General features: G+C 41.0%; 1 protein-coding gene across 1 annotated transcript in view; it reads right to left on the minus strand.

The window, feature by feature from the left end:
• Positions 1-24,712, minus strand: part of KIAA1549L (KIAA1549 like) — a 123,062-nt gene that overhangs the window by 36,707 nt on the left and 61,643 nt on the right. Inside the window, exons 8-13 of the mRNA XM_050335314.1 lie at positions 22,725-22,784; positions 21,123-21,274; positions 19,532-19,703; positions 16,093-16,256; positions 10,282-10,472; positions 6,351-6,478 (exon numbers count right to left, since the gene is read on the minus strand). Of these exons, the coding sequence (XP_050191271.1) occupies positions 6,351-6,478; positions 10,282-10,472; positions 16,093-16,256; positions 19,532-19,703; positions 21,123-21,274; positions 22,725-22,784 (867 nt within the window). The remainder of the gene's footprint in view (positions 1-6,350; positions 6,479-10,281; positions 10,473-16,092; positions 16,257-19,531; positions 19,704-21,122; positions 21,275-22,724; positions 22,785-24,712) is intronic.

Below are 24,712 nucleotides of genomic sequence, written 5' to 3' on the forward strand. Positions count from 1 at the left end.
AGAGCAGGACCATCACTGAAACTTTTATCTCCACACCACTTCAGCCATCAGAACACAAGATTTGCTCAGTGCACGCTGCCTCAGAGATGCTATCCCTCCCGTTTCCACGCAGCTCTGCGCCACCTCCAGCTGGCAGTGCCAGCAGGTGGTGCTACCCACTCGTGACACTGGTCCCGTGGAAAAGCAGCTGCGGAACTGTAGCTCTGAACATTTAAAAACAATTAGATTGGCAAAGTACTCTATTTTTATTTAGTTGCTAACTTACAGCCAAAAAGCAAAAGTCATACTTTTGTCAGCCAGAGATATCAAAGAAGGGGACAGAAGATTTCTTCTCTGCTCTCTCTTTCCTTCTACCCTTTGTCTTTCATCCTCTCTCCCCCTATCACAATACCTTGGCAGGGAGAGAAAAAAGAACTGAAATACCCACTAAAAAAAAACCCCAAACAAACAGTCAGGACATTTAAATCACCTGTCAATCAGGTAACCTTACAGCAAAACACTTTCAACAAAGATGTGTGATGCCCTGCTCAGGAGCAACCCTTTGACCCATTTTGGAATCCTCAGAAAAAGAATGATGTCAATGGAATAAAAATGCATTAAAACCAAAACCTGGGAAAGACTTGCAAGCAGGTGGACATGCTCTGCCTTTTCTTAGCTCGTTCCACGAAGTAGTGAAAACTTTCAAAGATCAATTTTGCATCAATGGAAGGCAAACATTGTAACCACACCCAGAGAGCACACCTACAGTTTGAAAAAGAGCAAAAAATGCCACAGATAGGAAAAGAGAAGCTCCTTAGGAAATAGGAAAGAGCCCACGTATCAATATTTAAAACAGCAATCTTGATTCCTGAATGTAATTTAATAATAGGGAAATAATTTTCATTTTAGAGAAAATCTCTCTATTTAAAAAAAAAAATTAAAAAATTAGACATTTTCTGCACCATCCAGATAATATCACTGGTCAGATGATTACCTACAGAGAAGTATGAACAAGAGCTCTCAGCAATACAGAAACTTCTGTTTCTGAAGCAAAATACAAGATTCCTACCATTAATATCTGAACCTACTTAGGGCAGAAATACCTCTCTATCAGATACTGCTTAAAAATAAACCCAATTGCAAGATGGTACTATTCTAGACCTTTCACAAACAGCACAAATATGACATTTTCAGAATCAGACACCTTACAGACTAATGGAAGCAGCTCATGATTCCACCTGGACAGTACTTTCTTACGTGTAAAGTCTGCTAAATTCTAGGTGATGAGCATGGGGTGTTGCAGTCCTGGGTTTGCCTGGGATCCTGAAGCAGGAGCCACCTGAGCAGGTCATTTGAGATCTCTAAACTGGTATTTGCAGGTTTTCTATGAAACTGTATACCTGGGGTGTCTACTTATCTTTTAGCTGCCTGTTTCATCCGCTTTCTATGAAGGTTTGTCATCCTTATAAGCAGAAGCAAGGACATCTCTCTCTGTGGTTATGTCTTCTCCTCTAACTACATCTGCCTCAGCTATTTAAATATCAAAGTCATTCAAAAAAAGACCATGTATTTCATAATCTTTTCAGCAAATCCACCAGACCCTCTTCTTGGCTGGCATTTCTGTAAAAGGTATGTTCAATAACTAAAAAAAAAGAAAATTATTTAACTGACAAAGAGGATGACTATAAAAAGAAGATAGGGAAGGCATAGGAACCTGAAACAGAAGCCAATTCTTTGAGAAAGTAGCTCTCTAGGAGCTTTAAAAACCTTTGCAGGAATAGTTTTCTGTTTGCACAATAAAACTGGATATTTGTCTTCTTCAGTGCTGACATATTAGTGAAAAATCACAACCATCCAGACTGGATGCCACTGGATCTGATGGCTTGAACATCTACATGCTCTTCAGACTGTTGCTTGGACGAAAACTGCTGTCAGACCCAATTAGTGGCAGAGTAAAGCTCATCCAGAGGGAAAGGCAGACACGAATGAAGAAACACTTAATTGTGCAACCACTTGCAGATCCCAGATCCCTCAGAGGTCTGCTGCAACAGGAGCCTTAGCAACATCCATATGCAGGATCTGCTTGCCATGAGAAAAACAATCAAAAAACTCTGGCTGAAAAATTAAAAAAATTTTAAAAAAATTAAAAGAGGCAAGTTAGGTTAGACACACCAATCTAAAGGAGGCCACCTACTCTCTGCAAGTTCCACCACTCCTGTGAATGCAACACTTGGGTGGCCCTACTCACGCTGTGAGGATGACTTGGAGGTGCTGTTTTCCTCCCACTCTGCTTCTGGGGAGAGAGGCAGAGGAGCCCTGGCACCTTTTGCTTTGCAGAACTTCACAGAACAGGTTATACCATTTGGCTGCCTCTTGCAAGCCAAAACCAAGGAGAGAAAGCAGCAGGAAACGGTACTGACTAAGTCCGAAGAAACAGAGGGTTCCCTGTCACCACCAGGATTGCAGCAGGGTCACAGTGCTCTCAATATTTAAAGGCAAGTAAACAACAACAAAAGAGAGCAGTGGAAGAAATTGAAGCTTCATGGGGAAATATTAAGGTTGTGTCAAACAAACTGGAATCTTTGGAGGGGAAAAAAAAAAGAATTGAGGTGTAAAGCATCTGGGAGGCTCAAGGAGAATAGTAAGTAGTCCCAATACACAGGATTTCAGCTGAACAAGTGGATTTTGTTTAATCTTGGGGTTTTTTTACCCCTTTATTGTTAAATGTCATTTACTGACTCCAAAAAGCCTAGGAGTTCATTGTGAGGGGGTGAAGAGCTAGATCAAGATCCCCACTTAACACCCTTTCTGGGGCAAATGAAGCTGATGCTTCAGGATGAGGGAATGAACAATGAAAGGAACAGACCCCTCTCTCTCTACACCATGAATTCTTCCCAGAATTCTGATTTGTTAGCCTTTCAGGGACACACACATCTTGAATGGGAATCATCTCACTTCAGATCTGCACATATGCTCCAATGCAGTTGACAGGGATCTTTCTTACTGGAAAGATGAATACCTCCAGAGCAGATCTGTCCCAACTGGCCACGACCCTCTGGAGTCACAAGATGAGTTAGCCAGATTAAGAAACCAATTCTAAAGCAACAAAACCTGGCAGTCCTTTCCACATTTCACTCCACCCAGAAAAGAAAAGGCAGATGAAGGGTGCTGGATGTTTGCTGGGTTACACCACATCCTCCAGCTCGCTGTGTCAAAGCAGGCCATTCCATCGCTGCCGCTGGATTACATCGCTGTCGCCACGTTTCATTCTGTTTTGAGTCACTACAGACAACTGCTCAGAACTTCAGAAAAACAGGCTCTGACGCTGAGCTGCCACATCAGACAGTGCGAAAACTAGTGGCCCACGCTTCTGTAGAATAAAGGAGGCAGTGTATCATAGCTTGGCTGAGTTACGCCCAAAAATCCCTTTGGTTTTAGCTAAGGCAATAACACAGCCAAGTTTTCCTCGCTGCTACTTTGTTCCTGCAGACAGTTTCTGCCTGGACAAAGGAAATTACAGTCTTAGAGGTTGATATTTTAAAAAGGAGTGAGGTCCGTGACTGAATTATTTCCGAAAAGTTACACCTGTTTCCAAAGGCAACATCCAAATGCTTGGAAGATGAGAAGCTGGTCCAGCTGGAATCCCTAGAAGGAGGAATAGGAAGGTTTCTAACACGAAGAAGTTTAACTCCTTGTGAATGCTGCTTATGCATCTCCACCTGTGATATATGTCCTTTTGTGAGGATGAAGCACAAATCTGAGCTCAGCTACACAAGTTCTTAGCCCAAAAGGCGTGGAGTCGTGTGTTTCATTAAGAGCTTCCAGAAAATCAGAGTTTCTGCTTTTCCTAAAAAAACCTCAAGCAATCACACTCTCCCAAAGATGCTAATGGAAAGGTTTTCCAACTTAAAGGTTGGAAAAAACAACCTCCCTGAATCATGTTTGACATAATAAAACTATAGGTGGAAGTGCAAATATCCTGTTGTTCTCTTCCATGTCCTCTTAGAAGGACATCTCAGAAATTGCCAGTACCTCTGCTGGTTGATTCATTAATTGTTAGAGTTCTTTAATGTACATAACTGGGCACTTTTTTTTTTTAAGACAGGTTTTAATTTTTTTTAAGTGCCTGAAGTAAATGAAAGCACAACTCATCAGCTTTTAGAAAGGAAGCTTTACATTATTATAGTAATAAGGGTTCTCCAAGGAAAACCGTGTGGTTATCTTACAACAGCTGACCACTGTTTGATACAAGCAGATATTTTATTCGTGTTTTCTGTGGAAATAATGCTCAGTTGAAGAGTTCTCCTGATCCTCAAAATCATCAGGTCCTGAAGCCAGGCCTGTCAGTCTATGCTGGTTTCACATTGTTCACTCTCAGCCCTGACACACTCCATTTGGAGTCAATTTTGATACAAGCCACATGGAATTTACGTACTGAGGCAACATCCAGTGCTGTCATTTTCCCCTGTAACTAAAATGTCAGCAAGAAATAGAATCTAAAATTGGCCTGTAACTATGGCAACTAATGAGCCATTCTAACTTGGAGTCCCCAAATCAAACACGTGACCATCAAGGGATTCATTCCAGCTCGAAGATGCTGCTTCTCAGAGAAGAAAACACGCCGCTGCTTTCCCTGACGTGCGTGTTAGAGCTGTCAGCCCGCAGCCAGGCTGGAGAGCTGGAGCAGGCTCAGGCAAACAGCTGGGAGAAAAGCTGCTCCTTTCTTAAACTGGAAGGGAAAACAGCCAGCACATTGCATGGATTCTAACCCTACTGGATCAAGGTAAAGCCCTGTGAAAAGAACAAGCTACCGGACGCGACAGCAGTGTTTGTAATCACAGCACTGGGGAACAAACTGCAGGCTCTGTGAGGAGAAGGAATGGGTGCCTTCGACTTCAATGGGCATTTGGGATCACACAACTCCAAAGTCAGCTCCATAATTCTGATAAGAGGAGGTCATTTCATCTCCCATGACAGTATCTTCCTTCTCAGAGGCTGTTCTGAAAGGGCTGCTCGAGGAAACTGCCAGCATGTAGTAGGAACAAATGGTTTCTCATAGGGCCCTACAACTAGGAATCATTTAGCTATTAAGTAACATCATTATTCAGGCTTTTTTCTTTTCAGAAGAAAGAGGAGAGAGAGCAAAATAAACATGTCAACAAAGCAGTTATTATATTTTTAAAAAATATTATTATATTTATTATATTTTCCAGCATAATTTCTAAAATGCATGATTATTCCTATCAAGTAAAGTTGCAGCTAAAAGTCCAATGAAATTAAGATATAAAACAAAGGGCCAGTATTTCTTTATATAGTACATCAAAAGTTTCTTTAAGTAGCTGGTGTATGTTCTAGAAATGTACCACAGTCCAGATCAGAAGAAAGAATGCTGTGTTAGTCAATTCTTTAACAAAAAAATTGAGTTCTCACCAATTTTCTTTGAGGATTTAACACCTAACAAAAAGTACCTTCACTAAATTATTTTGCCTACACGTGTAAACATCACCTGGCACTGGTTTTGAATATTGGCTTCCCTGGGTAGGTTAGAAAAAAGACAGCATAAATTACAGCTTTTAACTCTGGAAACCATAAACATTGTTGTCTTGTAAAAATGAGCTATATTTGGAAAAATAATTAAACACCTTCAAACTTATAAGTGTTAACCACTGTTTTCTATTCATAGCTACAGGAACAAAGCTATAACCCAGGAGAAATAAGCAGAGAGCCATAAAAAAGCAAGGAAGAAAGGGGATCAAGTTCTACTCTTATCAGATGTTCCTGATAAATCTCAAGTCATAAGGTCACTGCCATCAACCACGGTCTTGTAAGAAACATCCAGTGTAACATCCTGGGTGCATCTGGAAAAGCTGCCACTAAGTGTTAATAACAAACAGGTGTACCCAGGATGGTAAGAGAATGAAATATAAAGCATTGGATGTTTCACACTTTCTCAAATTAATTTTTACCTAATTAATTCATCCTCATCAGATCTGGGCCAGCTTAGCAACAGCAGCAGTGGAAATTAACATCTTAGGGCTCTACACAATTAAAAAAAAGCTGTAAACCCTGTCCACCTACTAAGCAGCAGCATATCTTCATTAGTTTACTGGCATTTCAAGAAAAAAGAAGAAGGAAAAGAAGCAAAAAAGAAAACTTGCAGAGGCCCACAGAAAGAGCAAAAAGCACAGTTTCATGGGAGCTTGAGAAACAGTTATAGCAGCAATGGGGAAAGAAAAAAAACCAACAGATCAACTACACACACAATATGCCCAAGTACTGCTGAGGGTGCAAGAGGATGGTTTCACTATTGCCCAGGTGGGTACATCCCTGGGAATGAGCACAAGCAGCTCTCATCAAGAAACACTTCTCACCATTTCTTTTCCTTCCTTCGTCTTTTGTCACTTTCTGAGGTGCCATCACTTTCTGGAGGGAGCTCCGTCCAGAGCTGGGCTTTCCCGACCCATTGCTGACGATGGAGCCGTTCTGACTCGGGGACCGGCTGCAAGTAACCATAGCAACAAGGGAGGATGTGAGTTCCTTCCGTATAAACCTCATTTCAAGGTTATTTCGTTTGCACAGTTTGCATCACTGAGTTCTGAAGTCTGATTTTGTACCAAAAGGAGACAGAATATGAGCTGCACACAGAAACACGCCGCGGTAGGAACAGAGTGATGGGAGGTGAACACGACTTTCTCAATTAGTTCAGGGCTGATGGGCATCTCAGTGGCTTGGAATGCAACTACTTCTCATGCACAACCTCCACAATGACAGAAATGCCACTGCAGAGGACAAAAAAAAAAAAAAATCCCATTATCAATTCAATGTCATTTACCCAGTTAAAACAAAGTAGACCTTTGTTTTTGTATGTATGGATAAACCAGTCCCTTTGTCATTTAGCCTGCGTTTACACTGAACTGTTGTCAGCCACAATGCAAAATTCACTCACTCACTTTAGACGCACACACAATGTGATAAGAAAATTCTCCTTTTCTCCTCCTGGCACATAACCTGGGGTTCAACCAGCACTATTATTTACTGAAACTCCTAAGAGGTTTTTTTTTTTTTTACTCAGTCATTGCATATCCTTGTCCTGGAACTGGTCCCTGCCCTGGGTGAGGAGGGAGGGCAGGGCAGAACTCACTGCACGTTAAGTCCCAGCAAGGAGCAGGAACAGAAAGCAGCAGCGTGGCTCTGGGCTGCACTGGGAGCCAACTATCACCAGAACTTTTCTTCTTCCTGGGGTGGGTAAGTCACTCAAGTCCTAATGCGCAAGCTGGGAAGAGTAGGTCAAGGTAGAAAATGGTACATTTGGTGCTAGTCCACATCCAGACACGTGGTCACGTTGTTTTTACACGTGAAGCTTGCCACAAAGGGAGTGAAAACTATCCACTGGACCAGTGCAGCTATTCACAAACCTATCTGCAATCCACCACTGAATTGTCATGGCCACTGACAGGGGTGATATAAAGAGTTTGCATTGGAGGAAAAAAAAAAAAAAAAAAAGTACTTAGTCAGAAAGACTTTCATTTACAGAGGAAAAAAAAATCAAATCAAGTTCTGTTGCTGTCACAGTGCCTTTATATCCAGAAAATGGTAGTAAAGCAAAACAACTGTCAAAACCAACCTATAAATCACTGCCAATACTATGGCAATATAATAAATGAATGTTTCAATCTTCAGCTTGAAACATTCATTTACCTCCAGTTCTGACCGCCCTGCCTGGTGTAAGCAGGAAGCATTTACTGTGGGCAGAACAGTAAGGGACAAATATCAGAAAAGCACCTCTTGGGGACTTCTCTTTTGAAGACAGCCTAGGTGGAAATACACACAATTTGAGACAGGTTCTTTCCAGCTACAGGGCTCCATGAGAACTCAGCATGCAGCCCAGCTCAGTCCAGCCTGAGGATTTTCCAGTGAAATTCTGTTGGGAATAAATATTCCTGTGAAGTAAGGATTTCTCCCCTGTAAACCTGTCTGTTTAAACTGCCTAATGAATAATCCCAGCCCAGTAAAAAAATTCATCCAGGGACAGACCAACACCTGAAGAGAATCTGCTCCACTTGGGAACACAGAAAAGAATCGAGCATGGATATCTTGCACAATCATTTCTGCTGCCACTAATCTATATATTCGTTCCTTTTAAGTGGCTGTCATAACTGAGAAGTTTCTTTCAGTGGTGCTATCAGAGGAGATATTCTGATGAGTTACCAGCCACTTCATGGTAGTCTGATTTAAACTGACCTTTCCAGGCTGCAAAGTAGCCTGGATGAAAAAGCAAATACATAAAGGTCAAGAAATATTTCTTCATCTTCAGAAACCACTAAATTCCAACCCCAGATACAGCTCCTGGGAATGAAAAATACTGACATTCTGCATGTTCTCACTTACTCAAGTAATCACCCTGAAGGAGGGAAAACTAACTCTTAGTTATTTGCTTAGAAGGGCACCAAGGTTCAACATATTTTATAATGAGAGTAACTTCCCTGTGAATTCCTGGATCAAGTGTGCTTATCAACGTTTGTTTAAAATGGTGCAGATTAAGTTGAGGGAGATTTCTGAGCTCATTCAAAGGACTGCGTGAAGTGCTTAATCACTTTTGTTAGAGGATTAATTAATAGGGCTGGTTTATATTTTTTGTGTGTGTGTATTTACACGTGGCTTTGGAGAGGCTTCAAAATGTTTTAAGGAGCAATTCCTGCAGAGACTCAACCTCTGGTGGTCCGGCACCAGCAACTTCTGCTGATGTCACGGTCATCTTCCATTTGTCGTTTCATCAGGGGATGGAAGACTTTGAAAGGAACAAGTGCTGTTCAGTTCACACAACCTGTACAACCCAACCCTCACAGTCTGAGGGACTTAACAGTATGAGCAGCACATCACTGACATTAAATGGCAGAATAGCAGTTCACATCCGAACGCAGCTGGCTCACTCCTCCCTACTGGTAAGCCCTGCAGACAGCTCTTTCCACGCTCCAGGTGATTTCCTATACAGCCAAAGAAGCATGCCAAACCAGGAATTAGCTCAGGATCCTTCTGTCTCCGTTTTTCTGTAGGGAAAACCTCAGCTTATAACCAGTGGGGATGTCCACCCACCATAAAGGGCAGCGGTGTTGGCTCCAGTGTGTTCCTGCCACAGGGCACAGCAATATCGTGCCGAGTTTTCCAAGCCTTTCCATTACTCCAAAGGGGCAAATGTCATTGTACAAGATGAGGTGACTCAGCTATGAAGATCTGGTTTGCTACAGAATTTCTCTGCACTAGCCAGATAACTCTTCTTTTATGTTGTCAAGTCCCTTCGAGAGACAAGGACTGTGTAATGCCAGTGAATTACACAACAACTGTTACCTCTATTCAGGTTGTTTACCTAACAGTTTTATTTTCCTCTCTTCCCTTCAGAATCATTCTTCAGTTCCATTCTAATTTAATGTCAAGGAAAAATGGGCACAAAGCATGGGAAACAGCCAGGATAAAGGGATAATCTTCTTTCCTCCACTGTGGTGACTGAGACAAGAAATAATGACCTTCTATTCAGCTATTCTGTTGGTGATTGAGGGTAAACATGAGGTAAAATTTCCTAACAGGAAAGGCAGAAGAGAACAGATTGTTGGAGGAGGCTGTGATCATCCCACCAGTGAAAGACTTTAAAATAAAGTAGATAAACTTGAGTTGGGGGGTGTTTGACCCTGCAGCAGGGTAGAAGAGGAGCCAGATAGCTTCCTGGGGACCTTAAATCTGTGGTCCTACAACCTTAGAGACTTTGTATCAAGAGACTGCAAACCTGGGACGCTTCACCTTAGACACTGACACTATCTAGTCTATTCTTGCATCCTCAGAAGTTTTGTACTGCTGTAGCTGGTTTGGATGTAGAGGTCTTCCCTAATTTAGTGGATGTTTAGGGTTTTTCCTTCTGCACTGGGGCTAATTCTGGAGTGATTGAGTCCACCAGTGGAGCTACAGCAATTTACAGTGGCCAAGTCCTGTCTTTTGGGTCACTGGGAAATGATCAGTGTTCATGATACAGGTCTCATGTCTCATTTGGGCTCATCTCCTGTATGACCCCAGAAAGAACATGAAAGCCACTTCCCCCTTCACCTCCTCTATGAATGTACAACCTGTGAAGGTCTCACTTTGGTTTACCTCATATTTTGCAGCAATCTGACATATCCAGGGCAGACCAGTGTTCTACCAAGGATACATCATGGAGGAACCATCTGCCACACACACAGCCGGGGTGCCAAACCTTACAGCCACCAGCAGCATGCACCCTATTCCACCCCTCCGTGCAAAGATGCCAGTCTGTACCTTTTCCTTGTTTCATTGGATTTGGCAGTTTTGATGGTGCTCCCATCCTGGGTAATTTCTCTCTCCTGGGAGGCAGGAGCATCTCTGACTGGAAGTGGAAGTATGACAGTCTCCTGAGTTACAGGTAAAACTTCATCTTCTGCTCCCTGCTGACCCAGGTGTTGCTTGGCATAGTCAAAGCCTTGTACTGGCTGCAAAAAGAAGAGGAGAAATAAAAGAAACTTCCAGCATGTTACGTTAATGTAAATTTTCAACTTCAATACAAAATCTCTCACTACCCCTTAACTTCTTTAATTACAGAAGCGACAGGGAAAAAATATGAAGATCACCATGAGAATGCCTGGCAAGAAACCATTTTCTCATCTCCACTCCACATATTTTAAACATGATTAGAATAAAATTGACCTTGGCTAAGAAAAAAATTAGGAGGAAAAGAAATAAGACCATATAGAAAACTTTCTCTGACAAAACCCTTGCGTTTCCGGAGAAGGTGGGAGTAATTTATTCCCAGTCAAGACAAAGTAGAAAAAGGCACACATCAAAGTTCCATGGGCAACATTTTCCAGAAAAGAATCTTTTTCAGATCAGTGAAATTATATTTCCCCTGGCTTGCCAGCTGCCTGTTGGGAAGGATGTTATTGACTTCACTTGTTTCTCTCGGGAAGTGGCATTTTCACCGGAGCCTTGCAGTGAGGCAGCTGAGGAGGGAGGGTGTGTGCCCAGCCTCCTCTTCCCAAAGCCCATCCAGGCTTTCCCTGCTGCCTCTGCAAGGGAAAATCAGAGCTAACAGATGCCTCCCAGGCAAGGCTAGCCACTCAAAGGTGGATTCTCTCAACGGAGAAATTAAAGCATTTAGGCAAAACTTGACTTTCCAAACTTCATTTTCAACTGGAAGAAAAAGAGGAAGGAGAAAACCAAAACAAAACAAATCAAACAACAAAACAAAACACCACAAAACCGACCTGCCTTTTCTTAGTGGAGAAAAAAAAATTTGAAAAAATTCCTGACCACTTCTGGAAAAAAATACTAAAATAAAAGTGTTCTTGCTACACTAAATTGAATTAATTTACCCAAAACTGGAAGGATGCTCTTGCTGAAGTACAAAGGCTATTGACAAAATGCTAAAAAAAGCACTACAAAACACTTCAAAGTTGAGTAGTGATGATTTTAAACCTCAAACATACTTTAGGAAATGCAGTAGAATTAGTTCATGACTGATTAGTCTCTCTGTGTTCCTGTCATGTCATTATTGAATATTTTAGTTGCAGAAGAAGAAAATCAGCAGGAGAAAAAAATTAGCTGATGGTACGGAAAAAGTCAAGCTCTGAAAAAAAAAAAAACCAACCCCACATTTTCTCTTGTGTCCTTTACTAAATCTGTTGCTATAAATAAAGATACATTTCATAGGTGAGCTCAAACTGAAAATAATGAGGCCATCTTCTACTTTTTAAAACATATTAAACATACTTTTTGTTTATGGGGAACCTGCATGGCATTCCCAATCTCCTGTCCAGACTGAGGCTAATGATTTCTAACTGTGCTCCCTTATTTCAGCACTCCTCTGGCAAAAGGAGCTCCAGTGCATTAAGGAGTCACTAAGTGGGCTAATGCTGATTTGGGGGAGCAGACAACTCCACACATTACCCACCACAGAGCCTGCAACACATCAGAGAAATGCCAATTCACCATCACCCCTGAGGGAGCCTTCTCCTTGCCCTCCCCCGAAGGCAGAGCACCACAAAAGAGCCACCAAAGTAGCTACACAAAGGGAGGAAATGAAGAAAGGGAAGGGGATGCAGAAAGGGGGAAACAGAAGCTTTGTGGAGGACAGCTAGGAAGAACTCCATACATAGTAATATTATTAACCAAAGTAATGTTTTTAAGAGTCATTATCAATGTTAAATGTCAGTTAAGAACCCTCCTAGATATTCTACCAAAAAAAACCACAAAAGAGGCAATTAAATCAGTTAGTTCTCCCTCCATGCCTTTAAAAGACTAAAATAAGTTTCAACTTATACTTCATATCTTACTTAAAAACAAACCAAAACCAACAAAAAAACCCAAAACAAACCAAGCCAGAAGCAGCAGAACATGAGAATTACTAAAGAATTCTGCACTGTCCCAGCTTGGATCTGCCAAAGGAAGAAAATGAAGGATTATTTTAATCTGAGTTCCACTTACCACCATGTCTAGCCACAAAATGCAATAAAGGAAGAGCTGAGAAAGCCATCCTCATCAGCGGACATATTGCGTTAAATAAAATTTGCTCTTGGAACCCTGCTCCGTGAAAGCCCACAGGAGCAGATGGTTTTACCACCCCTGAAGGGAACTGGCAAGGCTAAATCACGATCAGGCACTGCTGAAGCACTGCAAGAATAGATGTCCAATAGGACCAAAACACTGAGAAAGACCGAGGGGTTGGGATTTTTAATACTGCTTTTGAAATAATAAATGAGTGATGAGACTGTTAGATTACACAGCCTGCCAAAGGGCAGACTGAATATAGAGAGTTCTTTCTAGGACTTTTTTTCCTTGTAATGATCATGAAAAAGACATTAAAAAAAAAAAGAAAAAGAAATGAAGCCAAAAAGAAGCAAAAGAGAAAAAAGGATGATCAGCTCCTCCCCTCTATAGGTATACCCAGGTACACAGTTTCACTGATTTTTTTTTTTTCTCCATGCCCTTTATCAGACTGATAGTCATTGTTTTCCCATGGTTGCAGTATTTGCTTTTGCTTGCAGGTCTTAGACTAAAGATCTTATCTCTGTTTACCTGCAAACTTATTCTTTCACAGTCTAAAAAAAAAAGAAAAGGTGACAAGGTGACAAATCAGATTACAGCCTTTAGAAAAGCACGCTGAGAATTAAAAAGCAAGAGATGCAAAAGTTAACATCCATCCAAAACCTCAAAGCGAAAACAGTTGCTTAAAATAAAAATAGCGCCGAAATAACATTAAAATAAGATCCCATCAGAATTCCACGATTTGAATTTATACTCCTTTTAATTTTACAACCGGAGAGAAAATTGGGAAAAAAAAATATATAACAGTCCCTTTCCCCTGCAACTTAGTCCAGATGTCCCTGACTGCTGAGGCAGAACAGCAACACAGTTCCCAAGACCAGACACCATAAACCACACTACCTAAGAGAGGTCATTTTGCAAACTTTCATTTATTTACCCTTCAGTCTGCTACAACAACAACAACAACAACAACAACAAAGAGTCATTCTTAATTACCGGGCACAACCACAGCAGCGCTGCTGTCAACGCTCCATCACCACCCCCAGCTGCACAAGGATATTTCATGCTAAACGTTCCATTACCCCTCCGTGCTGGGTTCGGGCACCCTGTCCCGCTGCAGGGGACTGAGGGGAGCGGCTGGAGGGACGTGGGAGGCAGCTCTGCTCTGCTCTGGAGGACCCGCAGCCTCCCCGCTGCTCCCAGCAGCAGCAGCAGGACTGCAGAGATGAGCAGGCAGCTCCGCTCTGCCAGTCCCCTTGGAACACGACTCCTGGAGCACATGAAACAGCACCGCTGGAAACAAAACCACCTGAGATCCGAGGCTGCAGGTATGCAGTAATATCCTCCTCTCCTTTTGCTGGATATCCAAAAGGTATCCAAAAAAAAAAAAAAAAATCGCTCCAGTGATTCAACAACAAATCTCGGACACGCAGAAACAAAACAATAAAGCTGCTGCTTAAACTAAAAATCACTCCACTGTGACTCCACTTAGAGCAGAGTCAGCATTAATCAGCAGTCTCAGGCACTTTCCTGAGCCATGAAATACAACATATTCGTTTTAAATGTGATATGGATATGTGCTCATCAGCTATTTGTATTGCCAAACTGCATGAAACGTGGCAATTACAGTTCAAGCAACTACCACTATCCCTTAGGCTGGCATTAAAAATAAAACTAAACCTGTTCTTTTTAAAATGACCTTATTTCATTATCTTCCCAAAATATGTTTCTTAGCCTTACTTTAAGTAAAGATGCTGAAATCAGGAATGACCAAGCCAGTCCATTCCCAGTCCCACTGCAGAATTTATCTTCCACAGTCCATATACCAGCACACACTCTAAACTAGACCTGGCTGAAGCTTTTCCATGGAGCCATCACTGTGAATCTAAACAGGAAGCAATTTAGCTTTCATTTGGAAATGCATCACTTCTCGTATAATGAATTAAATTAAATTTTATGGAGTCTCAAAATAAACCATAAAGGGGAAATGCGCTCCAGAAGTGGACCTCCTGCACTCCAGCTCAAAACGTGAGCAAATCTGCAGGAAATCCTCCTGAAATGAGTGTAGTGTGGGTGCTGGGAGCTCAGCACCAGTTTTTCTGTTCTGCAGATCCAGCTCCCATCCGATGACATTGCCTGCTGATGCAAGAGTAACCTGACTGAGCAGGTTTTACCTGACTGTGTATCTTACAGCCTGATTAAATCTGATCTCTCAGGAAAAGTAAAGAACCCCATTTTCTCTTTCTTTTTGGAATGTCAACTGCGGATTAAAATATTAAAATACTTTCAAGGTTTTTTTTCTGTGCTGTAGCTTCTACCAGCAGTGTGTTGTGTTTTTTTCAAATAGCAACCTTCTTCAGCTGTAAAGCATCCCATAATGATGGGCAGTTCAAAACAATGTACAAACTTAGTCTTATTTTTACCTCTAGCTAGAACTAAAACTATGTATAAAAAGAATCAACTGGTGCATAGTATTTGCAACAGCCCCTAATGAAGCATAATTTGCATTAATAGAGGCTTCAGGGGGGCGTTGCATATCACTGCAGTGGTATTAATTTTTGTTTGTGTTTCACTTCTGCAGATCCAGCCTAAACACTAGATGGATAGCAGTGGATAAACAGATGAGCACACTGGAACCAAAATGGAAATGTCTTTTTTTCTGCATCATTTTGATACAAATGTCTTGTTTCCAACTGGCACCAGCTGCACCCATCTGCAACGAACCCAAGATAAGGAGAAGAGAGCTGTCACACGCATCATGCCTTACTTCAGCTCTCCTTCCAGTCTACATTTTTCAGCAGAAGCAGCAGAGCTGAAACCTCAATAATCCTGCTGTCTGTAGCATTAAGAAACCAAAGAAAAAAATTCATCATCTCAGTCCCATGCCAATGAAGAAGAAGAATGTCAGCTAAAAGGGCAAGGGAACAGTATTCCTTACACACAGGCTCTGTGGGTTGAAAACTCCTACCTTTGGTTAGCCCTGTTGAAGAGCTACTGAACAGCAGCATTGAGAAGGCAGACTTGTTCACTGTGGAGACAAATCTAAGTATTCTGTGCCATTTTCTGTCAGAGAATTAAACTGGAAATGCATTTGATTTGGCAAAAAAAAAAAATCTTGTAATTGATATGGGTTAGTAACTTAAAGAAAAACATAATTGTTTGAACCCAACAGGCCATATCCACAAATAAACTGGAAAGTTCAAAACATCTAAAAGAAAAAAACGAGAAGATGTGATGCTGATGAGCCCCAGGCATAATATCCCATTTCCTCAACTTTGAGAAGGAAGCAACTGCCCTGGGCGAAGCCTCCTCAGCCCCAATGGCTCAGTGCCTGCCATCGCTGCTCGTGGATCTTCTGTCACCGCTACCTACGCGCAAGGGACGAGCTGTGATGGAAGTCGATGAGTCCTGAGTATCCAGTGGTATCAAAGACAGAGAAGAAGTGCAAAGACCCAACCTGTGAGTAACAGCCACTTCAATACCAAACATTCTTCAACGACATCTGTCAGAGAAACCGCTACGACCTCAGAAGGCAAAAGGACGTCTCGGATCTGGCGGTCGGTCGCTCACCTTGGCTCTCTGAGGCAGGTTCATCATGGTGTCGGGCTTGAAGTCATTCTTGTTCTTCCTGCACAGCACTGCTGTGATGATGATGATGATGACTGTAACCACAGCGATGGGAGCCAGCACCGCTGCGATGATCCACAGGTTGTTTGGGGGGTTCTTCACCACGGCTACAGAAAAATGCAAACCAACACTGGTAAGCTTAACCGTGCAACATTCCAATCGCTTCCAGTCTTCAACTGTCTCCATATAAAAATTAGTATTAAGAGGAGTGGAAGTAATCTAGCTTTCTATACAAAGGAATAGCTTAATTAAAACAAAACAATCAGCAACACTGTTCAATTCCCAAATCCCTGGGCTCTCTCTTCTCTTATTTATATGCAAATACCTGGTTATATACAAAAGCAGCCATCCACTCCAAATCAAGTTAGATGCCATATTAGAAATTACTCCAGTGGCTCATTTATAGAATAAACAAAACAAAAAAAAAGGTGCAAGTAATATATCCTTAACTATTTTTCAAACACAAATCCAGCTTACAGCAAGGCAGTCTGCATGTTAAAAGAATACACATGGAGTTCATACCTGGTGTCAAAGAGTTACTGGCTCAGAGAGAGTGAAGTGGCAGAGGTTTTTGGAAAACAATGAAGCTAAGCACTCTAATATAGTTATTATCAATATCAATAGGGCAATAAGAGGATGCTTCTCTTGCGCTCTAGAAATAATTTATCATAGTTAAGGTCAAAATGAATCCATCATTTCTGAAGGAGTGGAAATAATGAGGCTGGAAAGAGCTACTTGCAGATATATTAATAATGGCACCAGGAAAAGGGGACGTTTCAGAAATGCAGTGATGCAAAAACATTTTAGATTCCATTTTATCAGAATAATCTCTCTCGGTATGAACCTTCAACTTCTTTGCACATAAGAGATCCTCCTGTGACACATTCCCAGTTTTCTCATTTCATTTCTTTCAGGAAAAACATCAGATAGTCTCCTTATAATGCTGAATTCTGCTGTAGTGAAACATTTAGTGGACTCCACCATGATATCTCTGTTTATCTTCCTATGGCACCAGTTGCTGGCATGGACAGGCAATTGTGAGAACACCAGCACAAAGCAGCCATTCCCATTTCCTAGGGGACCAGTGCTCTCAAATGTCATCGAGCTTATGAGCTGTCAGAGGCACTCAGCATCTTTCAGGATCAGACTTCAGATGCATACCAGCTTGTTCAGCAGCAGTTACAAAAGCCAGCTCAAAGTCTGGCTGAAGCCTGAGCCTGTTTTCTTTGTAGATTTTGCAGCTTTTTGCAAAGCCAATGTGGTTTGTTGGGTGATGCAGTAATAGCACCGTCAGGTACAGGAGTTGAGCAAAAGACTATCCCAAAAACCAGGTTGAAGCCTTTCAAGGTTCGCTTTTCAACAGACTCGCATAATTCCTAATTGCTGACTCTGACATTTAGTTTGGGGATGAAAGGGCTGTGGGGAAGGAAGCTGAAACTGAATTTTAACAAATAACAGTAACTTTAATTATAGACTGCTGCTGTGGGAGCAGCAAACAATTGTTGGAAAACTGTATTTATTCTTTGTAGGGAATGCAGAGGGAATGATGACCTTATGGTGAATGGGACAGACATTTAGGACTCCTAGTTTACATCTTTAATTCAGTTACCAATGTGACCTTAAGTCAACCCACGGTTCATTTAACTCAATAAGACTTCAGTGGAATTTGAAACAAGCCTTTCATTCTCTTGTAACTCAGTCTCCTGCTTATAAAATGGGAACATCCATATTTTTTGATATTATTCGTCTGTCTTATCTAACCCGACTATGAGCTCCCAAGGGTAGATGTCTTTTCTTACTGCATTTTGGAACAGAACTTTTCACTCTGCTATAAAGAAATTATAATGAGCAAAAATGAAATCCACACAAAGTATTTTCTTTGGCAACACGAAGACAGACTGCAAATAACCATGTCCAAAATGAAAGCAATTGATTTTTTTTTCTCCATAATAAGGTATAAAGATAGAATTACCTCCTACATTTCAAATAACTCTGCCTTCAGAATCTCAGTTACCCCAGGTCATCATTTCAATTTCTGTATATTCTCTTCTTACAGTATTCTGTGCATACTTCACTGGTATGAAAATCTACAGATGAATAAGGCTGCCTCATCAGACCATGGAAATACAAAGTTAGATGATGAGCAGCAGATGTCATAATTGCCTAAATACCCCATATAAATCACAACACTGCACAAAGAGCTAGGAAACTGCTACGTATTATCTGTATCTTCTTTAGTAAAAAAAATGCATTAAAGAAATATTCTCATGGAAAACAGAATTATTTAGAATTCAAATGCTGACGTTTAAGGAAGTAGGAATGGAGATGGACCTGTTCAGTCGAATTAAAGTCAGTAATAGACCATGATTGAATCAAGGATCAGATACAGTACATAGCCCATTCTCTGGAAATTATATCATATTTCTGTCTTTTAACTCAATCCTATGTTTATGGATGATACATAAATTGCTTATTACAGTGGTCCCTTCTTTTCCTGTCACCACTGCATGTAATTATTTCAGTATCACTGCTCCTTCAAGCAGATATAATTGCACCAGGGAGACCCATTTTATATGCTGTTTTGTCAGTAAGGAGATCCAGTAAAGAAGTCCACTATGTAATTTTAATTTCATCTAGATAAAAACCTTGGTGAAGTGGAGAGATTCAGTTAGCTAAAGGCATCAATTTGTAAATTAAGTTGTTACTGTACCAAAAAAAAAAAATAAAAAGCTCCAAGTTCCACCACAGGTTTATGACTGTGGGTCAACTATATAGGAATATCCAAAGAAAAAATTTTTAGAGAAATCTGTGCCCACAAAAACTCAGTAACTGATGAAGGTCTTGAAAGACCTTGATTTTTCAAGAATGGATTCCTTTTTAGCTACATTGCTCTGAATGATGTGACCATATCTTGAATCTGAAAACTGCCCATACGCACAAGTAGTTCTTTTCAACTTCACTTTTCTGATTTGCACCTAAATAATATCTTGAACAACCACGTGGTTCACCTGACAAGGTTCTCAGTGAAAATTATTATTAAAAAAAATAAAATAAAATAATCCCTTCGAGATAGAACCTACATTATTTTGAGTAAGTCAAAAATAAAGGACTTCTTAATAGCCCCCACGTTTGACTTTGGGCCAAGTTATTTGGATAGCAACTTTGCCCCAGCCATCATTTGCCTGTGGTGTCATAGCTTTGTCAGCATCAGAATTAATTCCAACTTTACTGTTCCGTAACATTCAGTCCATGGATGTTACTCTGTGTGATAAGTGCAGGCTTCCCACAGCTACACTGGTGTCTTCACAAAGAAAGAAAGGAAAAAAAAAAAACCAGAATAAAAAAGAGGATTAAACTAGAGAATTTTTAAGAGAACTCTTACGATCAGCTTGGACTTGGATGACGTAGCCCAGTGTCAAGGCCATGCGCTGGGAGTCAACGGTACTCAAAATTTTGGCAGCTGCAGTGCCCAGCAAGGGCTTCCCATTGTATAAAGTGTAATAGGTCAGTTCAGCTGGCTCCTTGGGTCCTGGAATACGCTGAATTTTTACCATCTTTAAGGGAAATAAATAAATAAATAAATAAATAACGAGAGAAGGAGGAATAAATAGTGTTTGCATTATACCACTGCAAAACTTGCCAGGAGCTATTTGAAGGCAGTGCCCACAGCGAACTCCTCCAAGACCTCCTACAGGCATAAGCTCCATGAAAATGTTCTCACAGGATCAGAGCTTCTGCCCTTCATAGCCCAGGTTATTAACTCAGTCAGTCAAAGGACTGACTGGTTCCTTAAAAAAATTTTAAATATAATCCTAAAGTAAAAACCCACCCTAAGAAAAGCATGCAGTAAAAAGGAGGAAAGGATCAAATGTTTGGACATCACAGTCCTCTGTAAAGAAGGAATTCTTATAATCTGCCCTGACCTACTGTTAGGGCATATTGCAGTAGAAAAATACCCTCACATTTCCCTTCTATCCTCATTATTTTTTATCCCAGGCTGATAATAAAGAGAACCATGTGTTTCCCATTTTATTCTGCAGAACACTGTCAGAATTTTCACATTCCTCAGAGTAGAGAAAATGTCAAACATGTCTAATGATGAGAAGAAAAGGAGTTTTATGATTCTTCTCCATTAATGTGTATGGACTGAAATTTTACAAAGATTCACATTTTTGGCAAGCAAAACGTGTTCCTTCTTCAAATGCTTTCAGTGGGAAAACACAAAGAGTTGTGGGCAAATGATAAAAGTAGTAACTTGGGTTTATATCTCACAACAATCAACTATTGAAAAACATAATGTAACTTTCTGAAAAAGCAACAACTCGTTATGTAATTTTTGAAGATTGAAGAACATATATTCAATTGCCCCTAAATATCAGTTGGCTTAAATGGTGAGAAAACAAAATATGACCATTTCAAAATACTGAATGTGAAATGCTATAAATAAGAGAAAGATGATTAATAAATTATTCAGGTCTGATATCTCTACTTCATGTGATCTGTGGCCACATGGTTGGATGACTAACCCTGCAGACAGGCTGCCTCTTACATTTTTTTCCCCAACGAACAAGAAAAAAAAAGAAGTTCTAGCTCTGAGTTACCTAGCAAACTTTTTTTGATGAATAAAAGCTTGGAACTCTTCACTATGCTGAATACGAGACTTTACGCTAAAAACACGCGCTCATAGCAGCCAAAGAGAAAATATTTATTAACACTGATTAACTAATGATGATTTCTGGAAGATGACAGGCTGACTGCAGAAGGAGACACGATTATTAATGCCACGCATTTTGCCCTTGCCGCTTTGATATTCTTGGGGGGTGGGGAATAATTAAAAAAAAAAAAAAAAAAAACCAAAAAAGAAATCTCAGCCCAGTCAGGCATATCTGTTACACAAACTGAAGCTGGACACGTGAAAGCAAAGCCCTGTTTTTTTTTTTTTTCAACACGTATCCAGGCGTGGCGTTGACCACCTGCACGGTGTAGCTGCCCACGGTGGTGGCGCGTCTGAACCGCCGTCCTTGCTGGTGGGACATCATGAACAGCGGGGCCAGGCGCTGCTCCATCAGCCGTGCGAAGCTCTGGTTGTTCAGCCCCAGCAAGGCCATGTCCACCCCTTGAATAACTGCGGGGAAGGGAGAAAAACCACGTTATCAGCACGTATCTTACGTGGGGACGGGTAAAACAACACGTGTATTTACTGTCTGTATCAGCCCCTGCATTGTTCTTCTCAGATAACGTCAGTGGTAATTTCAGAGAATAAAATCCTCAAAAAAAAAAAAAAAATTTTTAGCCCTTCAGTTTACCAAAATGGCTCTGGGAAGCACCTGATGTATGATCTGCAGTTTAAAAAGTAAGTTAAAACCTATTTGCGAGCTTCTGGTTTTATGCTTATCATCAGATGCTCCTGTTATCTAAACCGGTTTTCCATCCTACAGACATGAAATCAGAAGTTAGGATTTTGTACTACTCAGTTGGAACCAAAATACCCTGTTTGAGAGCACCAAAAACTGAATAAACATTTCTGAAGCATAAATGAATGTAAAATTTAGAAGACACTGGATTTACATAAAGTTCAAAAGAGTGGCATGGCATGATGATTCAATTTATACATATGTATGATCTTTTCAATATTATTTTTAAAAAAATCTACTGGGACCACCATGATTTTTTGAGAACAAAGTTCCCATTGTAATATCAATACTACTCCATTGCAGTAGGTCCACAGGGGCAAGAAATGGAGTATGAGATTCTCAGGGTCCACGTGGGGAAGAGCAGTACCACTCCCTCAGAGGGTCATAATCTCTGAGAAGACATTTTATCTCAAATTTATGAACAGATATAACAGGCACCAAATCCATTTCATGTAAGACTCCTTTTTGCTTGCTCTCCTGAGCGTTAAACAATTCCAGGTATCAATTAAAAAGGTTTTGGTATCTACTCACTCAAAGATGTCTGGGGAAAAGGGTCTCTTTCTTGCCCAATTATCATTTCTGAAGTCAAAATGGTTGTGAATGAGAATGTGGTACCAGTTGAAATTACTTCATAAAGCAAGTATTTTGAAGCCTCTGAGCATTCTATGCACCTTTTCCACCAACAGGAAGTTACCTGTCCAAGGTTTGGGGTGAAAATGCAAAAATCTCTGGACCCAGAGAGTCAGCAAATCATAACAAACGTCCTTGGTTTAATAGCTCACCTTTCTTCTTGGGCTATGCCTACAAGTCTCTTTTGATTTCAGGTTTAAATCCAAGACAAGGAAAAGAAAAAAAAAATAAACAAAGTCTATTTGTGTTTCAAAACTCTGAGAAGATAATGCTGCTCTCAGAAGTGCTTAAACCAAAGTGCTGTAAATTCTGAGGTGGGTGTTGGATGCAGGAGACGGTGCTGTTCAAGATGATGAATCAGTTACGCCCCAGAGTGACTGTAAATACATTTGCCCAGTTGAATGTAACAAGCAGCTTCAGTGGGCAGCCACTTATTTTTGTCTAAAAGTACTGCACTGATGTGTTTATACAAACAAGCACTAAAAATTATCACCTGAAGTGCATGGGGGAGGGAAGGAGATTAAAAAGTACCTGTTATCACCCAGTAGTCTCTAGTTGACTCCGAGACATCAAGGTTTGGATACTCCAAAGCTTTAAAAACAAGAGTTGAAATTATGTCATAATACTCCAACATCCTATACATTACATGCCCTGAAATTGGCTAACCAGACAGTGATCAATAAATTGAACTACGGTCCAAGAGGAAATCTAGAGGCATAATTTTCAGGGTTACGATTTCTATTCTCTCTGAAAAAGAATATCCAAGTGTAAACAGAAGAAGTCCTGCCATACAAAGCAGAATGTAGTATCTCCTGTTGCCCCAAACCACTGGCTGGTGCACTGTCTGGGGCAAAGCCCAGGATTGCCCAGTACCAAGAACGATGGGTAACTGGTGTGTCCACATTTCTGCTGCTTTCTCCCCTGCAAGAAAACAAGACAGGATTCCATCTTGCTTCTGTGATTAATCCTTATGTAACCCAGACCACAGTTTTAACTTAAAGTAATACTAAAATAAACCAGGATCAGACTCCACATGAATTACAGACGAGACTAACAAAACTGCAAACACACCTTGGAGTGTGGTGCTGTCTCTCGCTCTGCACCTTTTAAGGCATTACTACCATATGTGATTACATCTGTGAGAAACTGATATTTGCCATTTTGGTGCCTTTTGTTTGCTTCTCCCTCTCCAAAGTGCATTAAGCTGTAAAGCTCAAGATGCTGCTAATTCATTACACAGCTCAGTATTTTTTTTTTTTCAATAGATGTATGCAACGTGGAAAGCATTAATACTAGGAACTTAATTCAGAGAATACCCATGCTTTGCACACTGATGTGCTGCTATTGAGTTACCTTGATTTTTAAACACCAAAGTGGAGTGAAATAGTAAACACTCTAAAGGATCTGATTACGCACAGGAACTGCTTTTGAGGAGGGATTTCACGGCATGCCCTGAGCTGTGCATTTCCATGACAGATTGCAAAGGCTCTGGAGGAGCCACTGGAGCCTACTGGGAAATAACATGCTCTGAGAACAACCTCACTATTTGTTTGATAAACTGAAACAACAACACTGCCACATGAATAAGCATCAAAGGCTCTTCAAAGGGAACATTTTCCAGACATACTATCAGTCTGGTGCCATAAACACTACGTTTGCATTAAGTTCTGAGTTTGCAGTTCAGCTGCTGCACTGGGAATAAAACCAAGAACTCCAAAATGAAATATAAGCCATTAGTCGTTAAAGAAGCACTAGCTAAAGGCTTTATCAGGTCTCTTCATCATGTGTGGGGACCAACAGAGAACTGCAGTACCACACAAGACTTGCTGTGTGACAAAGGGCTTTCACAGCTCCTGACTACTGAGCATATGCCTGTATTGCCGTCATGAGAAGCACCATCATCCTCTTCCTATGCAACAGGCCTATTTTGGAGGCTGAACACTTGAACTGAGCACAGCCCTCATCAAAACTTCCTCCAGCTTTCTTCTCCCTGTGCTCCTGGATGCCCCACGAAGACAAACCCTGCACGAAGGGCACTCGACAGACAGGTTCACCTGCCAGCCACGAAAGGGAAGGAGCCTGTCTGATAAGAAATGGGCTACATACCTTCCTTTGTCAACAGCCTCCCTCCACCTCGCCTTGCCTGTGAAAAGACTCTGGGAAAACACAAGCCTGCCTTGAGATGTGTCTCTTACCCTGTGCTGGAAACTCTGATATCAAAGTGCACCAACGCAGCGCAACAACTCATCGTTGGGCAGTTTCACCTATTTGTTTGCAAATACCATAATTTGATAGTTAATGCCTCAAGAATAACATATACACACCTCCTTTTCCAAAGATCTGCACAATCATCATAGTTAGCTGTGATTCCTGACTGCCTCACAGCAGAGAGCGACCACTTATCCCACAGACAGCTCATTGTGCAAGTCACCCATGAAAAATTGCACAAGGGTAACTCCTCTTGGAGTACTGGGCTGTTGGCAAACAAAATGGACCGGCAAAAAAAGATAATTTGTGTT

The sequence above is a fragment of the Myiozetetes cayanensis genome, unplaced genomic scaffold, assembly GCF_022539395.1.
Source record: "Myiozetetes cayanensis isolate MyiCay16 unplaced genomic scaffold, myiCay2020 scf6-25, whole genome shotgun sequence".
Lineage (NCBI taxonomy): Eukaryota > Metazoa > Chordata > Aves > Passeriformes > Tyrannidae > Myiozetetes > Myiozetetes cayanensis.